This window comes from Cebus imitator, unplaced genomic scaffold (assembly GCF_001604975.1).
Source record: "Cebus imitator isolate Cc_AM_T3 unplaced genomic scaffold, Cebus_imitator-1.0 Scaffold143, whole genome shotgun sequence".
Lineage (NCBI taxonomy): Eukaryota > Metazoa > Chordata > Mammalia > Primates > Cebidae > Cebus > Cebus imitator.
In genome coordinates, this window is record NW_016107458.1 from 3,843,539 (window position 1) to 3,851,079 (window position 7,541).

At 43.3% G+C, this 7,541-nt stretch overlaps 1 protein-coding gene across 7 annotated transcripts in view; it reads left to right on the top strand.

Annotated features, from left to right (window-relative positions):
- The window catches only part of EML6 (EMAP like 6), a 253,399-nt gene that overhangs the window by 189,512 nt on the left and 56,346 nt on the right, over positions 1-7,541 (top strand). For all 7 annotated transcript variants that reach the window (XR_005202459.1, XR_005202460.1, XM_017542366.2 and 4 more), the window contains exons 23-24: positions 2,644-2,796; positions 2,971-3,102. Coding sequence is in view for 5 of the 7 variants with exons in the window: in XM_017542366.2 (XP_017397855.1) it covers positions 2,644-2,796; positions 2,971-3,102 (285 nt within the window). In the remaining 2 variants the exon portion in view is untranslated. The remainder of the gene's footprint in view (positions 1-2,643; positions 2,797-2,970; positions 3,103-7,541) is intronic.

Below are 7,541 nucleotides of genomic sequence, written 5' to 3' on the forward strand. Positions count from 1 at the left end.
AAGGTGTGAGGAAATGACCAAGACAGTGCAGCACTATGCAGCTAGTCACAGCGGCCTTTCTCACTAGCCCTGGGCATGGAGAGGCAGGAGGAGGGGACAATTGCTGCAACCTGGAATGTGAGAGCATGTGAGAGGGCAGGCTGAGAGGAGCCACGACCGTTAGCCAAGGGACTCTGCCAGCATGCAGTGACCCTGCGGGAGGCAGCCAGGGGAATAAGTGGCCCAGCCTCCCTATCCTTCCTCCATCTCTCTAGTCTCCCACCCATGCTCCCCCGTGGCCCAACTAAACCAGAAACAGGACAAGGGAGCCCATTGACGCTGTCCATGCAGGCCAGCTTCAGGCACAGAGCAGGGTGCACAAGGGCAAAAAGGGGATGTGGAAGGACAAACAGAAGATATTTGGCATAAGTACCCTGGAGGCTCAGAGGAGATCTACTGCCTGGAACTGCTTCATCGGGGGAGGTGATGAGAGCTGAGATTTGAAGGATCTGTAAAAGTTCTTAAGAGGGAAGGAAGAGGTTGGGGTCTGTCCCTAAAGTACTTGTACTGAGTAATTTTATAAGCAGGCATGAGTCATGAGGATTGCATTCTAGGGTAATGAATCAAAGTGTCTAAACAGTAGTAACAATAGTGATGGTGGCCACTATGGCTGAGCCAGCAACTATGCCAGCTCTTCCCATGTGGTCTTTGTAGGAACCCCATGAGTAAGACTGTTATTATTACCACTTACAGGTCAGAAAACCGAGGCACAGGGAGCTTAATCAGTTTGCACAGTTAGTAGGTAATGGAACCAAATTGAAACCCATGCAGTGTGACTCTGAGAACACAGCTGTGGCCACTTCTTGACTCTCTCTCCCTCTGCCATGCTGCCTCTCTTTATACTGGACCCCTTGGAATTGGTAAATGGTGGAGGCAGGATTTCCCAAATCTAAGTCCAAAGCCCATGGTCTTAATCACTACAAGTGGGAATCATTTTGGCCACTAGTTTGTATTGGGGGAATGATAGGCCAGGTCCCCACTATGGAGGACTTGAATGTCGATCAACGGACTTTATTCCCTAGGTTAAAAATTAGTTGAAAAGAACAACTATTGACCTATCTTAGACAGGATAACTATTCAACCCAGTTTACCCCTGTTGTTCTGGTATTATTATTAATAGTTTTCCTTTCACTCTCAAATGTGTCTTGGTCTGTATGATAGATTAATCTCATCTTGATGACATTCTTCAAGGGTAGGTTGTAGTTTTATTGTCTAAGTACTGGAACACCAGGCTCATACTAAGTGAATGGATGAATAAATATGGAATTTAGATGAGTAAATTTAAAGTTTTGGATAGAATGTAGCTTTCGGCATACCACAAACAGAGAAGCTGGTAGAGATGCTCGGTATTAAATGCGCTGGCACAAGGCTACCTGGCTGTCCTATCCCTGGGGCTGTGCTTTCAACTTTTGACAATAAAAATGGTGGCAGAGGGTAGGCATGTTCTTAAATAGGTTTCCTTTCAGACATACCTTTGCAAAGTCCATGCTCCTGATTCAGCAGTGTCTTTGTGACCCTACAAAGCAGTAGAAAACATGGCTCATGCAGCACCATCACCCTAGTGCCAATTAGTTTTCCAGATACTCCTTGAGAGAATGTTCAGATTCCATTCTTCCCATGACAGAAGAGGCAGGATCTTTCACCTCTAGAGTTAAGTATTACAATCCATGGATCAGAGAATTGGAGGAACTAAAAGAACGAGGTCCTCTAAAGCAAGTTTTATGTAAGGTGTAATATTTTATAAAATGGTTTATGGAAATTTTACTTTAGAACTCCTATTCTTAAATATTACCTCTTTTCTTGGCAGTAAAGATACCGGTTATATTAACCCTGTACTCCTTTTCTCCATTTACCGTACTTATCTTTTGAAAACCCCAGGTATTTACTCATAAATGAATGAATAAACGTCATAGAAGTTGAAAATGTATTTTTGATATTATGATCATTGTCCTTAGATCTGGGGAGAAGATACGTTTAATTTTATTTTCTTGAGGCAGGGTCTCCCTCTGTTATCCAGGTTGGAGTGCTGTGACGTGACGATCACTACTCACTCATCCTCTGCCTCCCAAGCTCAAGCGATCCTTCCACCTCGGCTCCTGAATAGTTGGGACCACAGGCATGTGCCACTATGCCTGGATAGTTTTTGTATTTTTTGTAGAGATGGGGTTTTGCTATGATGCCCAGACTGGTCTTAAACTCCAGAGCTCAAGGAACCCACCTGACTCTGCCTCCCAAGGTGCTGGGATTACAGGCATGAGCCACTGCACCCAGCTTTTTTTCTGTATTTTTTGTAGAGGTGGGCTTTTACCTCCACAAAAAATAACTTTTCAACTAATTTTTAACCTAGGAAATGTTGCCCAGGCTGGTGTTGAACTTCTGGGCTCAAGAGATCTGCCCAAATGTTGGGATTACAGGCATGAGCCACTGCACCCAGCCAAGAGATGTCTTAAATTGTGAAGTTTTAGTCCTCACAACTGTAGTGTTGATTTAAAGCAGTCATGTGTCCATGCATGATGCACATCATCAGATTTCTTCACCTCATCATGTGGTTTGCTTGACAGTGAAGTTTTGGCTAATAAGTGTTCTTTGCGGATTCTTTTGTAGGTGGAAGATGCTGTGCCTTTTCCCCTGATGGGAAAGCCTTAGCAGTTGGCTTGAATGATGGGAGTTTCCTGGTTGTAAATGCTGACACTGTTGAAGACATGGTCTCTTTCCATCACAGAAAAGAAATGATCTCTGATATTAAGTTTTCAAAAGGTGAAGACAACAGCAGATACTTTTTAAAATAGCACAGTCTTGGGATAAAAAATTACAAGAATGGACTACTTTAAATGTTTCTTTGACTGTTTCCCCACTTTTAAAATACTAAGTTCCTGAAAGTAAATTCCTATATAAAATGCTTTATTGTTAACCCCACATTTTTCTTTATAGATACAGGAAAATACCTTGCCGTGGCATCCCATGATAACTTTGTGGATATTTACAACGTACTTACAAGCAAAAGGGTTGGCATCTGTAAAGGTGCTTCTAGCTATATTACACACATTGACTGGGACTCTAGAGGTAAAGTATGTTGCGACTTTTAAAACAGAATTTCTGTATTTAAAAAAATGTCCATGTATGCATTGTTTCCAGAGAGAATGACAGTTGAGTATTAGAAATGGGGAAGGGGAACCCCACAATAATATAAAAGCTTGTGATTTTACAACATCGCTGCTGACATTTTGAATACTTTTTCCATCTTTTTATGCTTATGATTGTTATTGTCACTATTCAAGCCATTGAGTTTTGAGACGGTTAAAGACGCATGATGCCTTTTGTTATCATAGCAAGCCACCACCTCACCTTTAGTTGGGTGTGCTTTCCCCTTGTCTTGGGTCTCGTCCTCCTTCTCCTCCTCCTGGCTAGTTTCCCATTTCCAACCAAAGCTCCACCTCTTAGAGAACCGCCCAAAAAGACTCAAAAAATTTTCCTCCTCCAGCAGGGGTAGAAATCTACATTCAGCTTGCCTGAAGTTCTCTGCTCTATAAAACTCCCAGCCTACTCCCGCCTCCTCCAAGTCATGCCTACGACTGTCATGAGGATTTGTCTATTTAATAAATCTAGCTTTTATGGTATTGCAAAGTCTTAAGCTAGCAAATGTGGAGGCTCTGGAAGTGAGTAAGACGTGGTTCCTGCTCCCTGTGGAGTTTATAAGTGAGTGAGGGAGACATACTTGTCCATAAATAATACAAGAGTACAGAGTGGGTACCGTGTGAGTAAGCAGCAGTGAGTCAGAGCGGAGGTGGTTAGCAGGGACTCAGAATGGGCCACAGCAGTGTTCAGTACCCAGGATGGAACATCACACTATAGGGTGTCATTTGTAAATCCTGTCCTCAAGACTCGGCTGGTATTAAGGGTCTGGAGCAGGCACTTGGGAATGGGCAGCATTCCTGCCTTCAGAGAAGTTGTAGTCCACTGTGGTAGAAAAGCACCAAACCCAGTGTATGCTCTGAGGGAAAGCTTCTAGGGGGTAATCCATGGAGCCTTCATAAAAGGGAGTGACCTCTGAGGTTGATCTTGAGAGATGTGGAGAAATCCACCAGATAATGAAATCAAGGAAGAGCCATTCCAGGCAAAAGGAATATGGCAAATGAAGAGCGAAGGTGGGAAGATCCAGAAATAGAAGTGCTGAGTGGCTGAGGGTGTGAAGGGAGGGGAATGTGGAGAGGCAGGCTGGGATGGAGTGGAGGTTCACGCTGAACTGTGTCCTCTAGGTCCTGGGGAAAGCTAAGGCATCTGGAGTGGGGCATTCCCTCCCATCATGGGGAGAAGAAGTGAGCCTGGGTTTGGAGCAACTCAAATTAGGAGAAAGATGATGGAGGCCTCAGCCAAAAAGGTTATTTCAGAGACACCAGAACCTTTTTTTTTTCAAGTATTTTTTGGGGTAGCGGCCGTAGACCCAGTCCTGGAAACCCTCCGCCAGGCAGGTATTTAGTTGTAGATGTACTTGCCACACTGGAATTTGGACTTTATTTCAGCTTTACAACATTCAGCAGTTTTATACAGCGCAGTAGCTAGAGGAGAAAGCATGCAATTCATTGCATTTATACAAGGTACAAGGGCAAAGGGATGTCAGATAAATCCCTTTCATGTCAGGGCAGTGCTGGCTGGCCACAGTGCTGAGGGCTAGACTGGCATTTATGACCAGGCAGGGCACTGTGAGTTATCTAGGAACTGGTGAGGCCGATGAAAGCAGCTGCTTCTCAGACCCGTCTTTGATAGTCTCTCTACTTTTTTTTTTTTTTTTTGAAGCAGTGATTTCTCCCTATTTATTATCTTGCTATTCTTTTGCCAGGTATAATAGGGCCTGATTGTTTAGAAACACTCACACACACACACACACACACACACACACACACACACTCTCTCTCTCTCTCTTTCTACCTGACACAGTATGTGAAATCCTACCATTCAATAACTATTAGGGGTTAAAACCCATTATTGTTTCTGTTAGGAAGTGCAGAGTCAAGAGAAAAGAGGGCATATAAAGAGTAAATTTCAACTGGGAAGATTCCTTAAGAATTATTTTACTTATAAAATACACATAACAAATTTACCATCTTAACCGTGTTTAAGTGTACAGTACAGCGACATTAAGGACGTTCACACTGGTGTGCAGCCATCACCACTTCCATCTCAGAACTCTTTTCATCTTGTAAAACTGAAACTCTATCCCCATTAAATAACTTTTCATTTCCCCGACTCCTGGCAACCACTGTTCTACTTCCTGTCTCTATGAATTTGACCACTCTAGGTACCTTATATAAGTGGAATCATACAGTATTTGTCTTTTTGTAATGAGCTTATTCCACTTAGCATAATGTCCTCAAGATTCATTCATGTTGTAGCCTGTGTCAAAATTTCCTTCAAGACTGAATTTTATGTATAGGCCATATTTTGCTTATCTATTTATCTGTTGATGGGCACCTGTGTTGCTGCCACATTTCTGCCATTGTGAATGATGCTGCCATGAACATGGATCTACACATGTATCTTAAAAACCCTGCTTTCAAGTCTTTGAGGCATATACCTAAGGGTATAATTGCTGAATCATATGGTAGTTCTATTTTTAATTTTTTTGAGGAACTACTCTACTGTTTCCCATAGAGCTCTACCATTTTATATTCCCACCAGTAGTATACAGGGTTCAAATTTCTCTGCATCCTTGCCAAAGCTTATTTTATGTGTTTATTTTGATAGTACCTGTCCTAATGGGTGTGAAATATGTCTCACTGTGAGTTTCATTTGCATTTAGGGAGCTAGTTTGTTTGTTTGTTCTTAATTCTGCAAATGTATAGGCCCTGTGTCAGATGCTAGGGATGTAAAGAGAAGTAAGTCCCAGATAGAAGGCACACAATCTCGGCCAGGATTGGGGGGTGCTGCTGTGGAGGGGTCAGGGGGAAGGTCTTTGTAAAGTCCTTCAATGTGGAGCCATCACTTGGTGGGAAGAGAAGCAAACCTCCATATTCCCATAATTCTGCCTAAGGCCAGCCTCCTAGAGCTCAGGATGCTGGAGAGGGCACTGGGAGTGAGGAGGAGAGGGGTGCAGTCAAAGGTCTTTGAACAGCCACCTTGCCTCTCATCTTAATGGTCCCTTCAGTTGGGTGAGGGGGTGAGGCCAAGTGCATTCTGTGGATTGAGAGTAGTAGAGACACTTGTGCCTCTTGGGGAGGAGTTACACCATCTGGCGAATAAGAGCAAGTATGCCTATGAATCTTCCCTGATCTAACTCCAGTAGCCATGAGACGTGTCATCCTGATATTCCTGCATTCCTGACATCCCAGTCCCCAAAATGCCTGCTCTCGAGAATGTGCCATGCTGCCTCAAGACCAGCCTAGCTTTCACAGCAGGGGCCTCCAGGGTCTGGCAGGGTTGAGGGCAGAATTTAAAAGCAGGGATCTGTTTCATGCCTTTGATCCTGTCGAAAATAGTGACAGCATTTGCCAGAGCCAGCTGGCTTATCAGGGGCGGGGATGGCACAGCTGCCAGCCTCAGCAGCCTCTTGTGCCCATGGCAACTACAGGTCCTTGGAAAACCAAGAACTGCATTGGGCTTTTACAGTAACATCAGCTACCCCTGAATGAAAGCTCCAGCATGGAATGCTTGAGAAAGAAAAAAATATATGGGGGGAGAAAAAAAATACAAGGATATTTTCTAGATGCTATAAATTCATTTCTAGAAATAAGCTATAAATCTTTTACAAATTAACAATTTGAAGGCTGGGTGCAGTGGCTCATGCCCGTAATCTCAGCACTTTGGGAGGCTGAGGTTGACGACCTGAGGTCAGGAGTTCAAGACAAGCCTAGCCAACATGGTGAAACCCCATCTTTACTAAAAATACAAAAATCAGCCGAGTGCGGTGGTGGGTGCCTGTAATCCCAGCTACTCGGGAGACTGAGGCAGGAGAATCTCTTGAACGAGGGAGTCAGAGATTGCTGTGAGCCAAGATTGTGCCACTGCACTCCAGTCTGGGTGACAGAATGAGACTCTGTCTCAAAAAAACAAAACAAACCAAAAAAACCAACTTGAGCCATAATAGGACATTTCATTCCCATTTTCATTGCAAATGGCCTGATATTTGGTACACTTAGTGCCAATGTTGGAATTATTCTAACTTGTAAATTATGTAGCAGCTGGGATGATGTATGTGGATCACTTTGTGGGCTGCAAAGCTCTATGGTACCTGCAAGATGTGTGATGTAAGGACATGGGTGTCTTTCAGTTTTTAATCTGTGTGAGCAGATATTTCCAGTGAATAAAAATGTGATTCTGAAAGAATAGGATTACTGTTATTCAAGAGCAGTTATAAATGCATTAAACAGTTTTTGTTCTTGCTTCTGCTCCTTATCCTCAGAATATTTCAGTGGTTTTATACACACACACACATCCATATTATACATACAGAGCAGCAGGCAGAGAGAAAAAGGAGTGGTGACCTAAATATTGCCTCATGCTTAAAA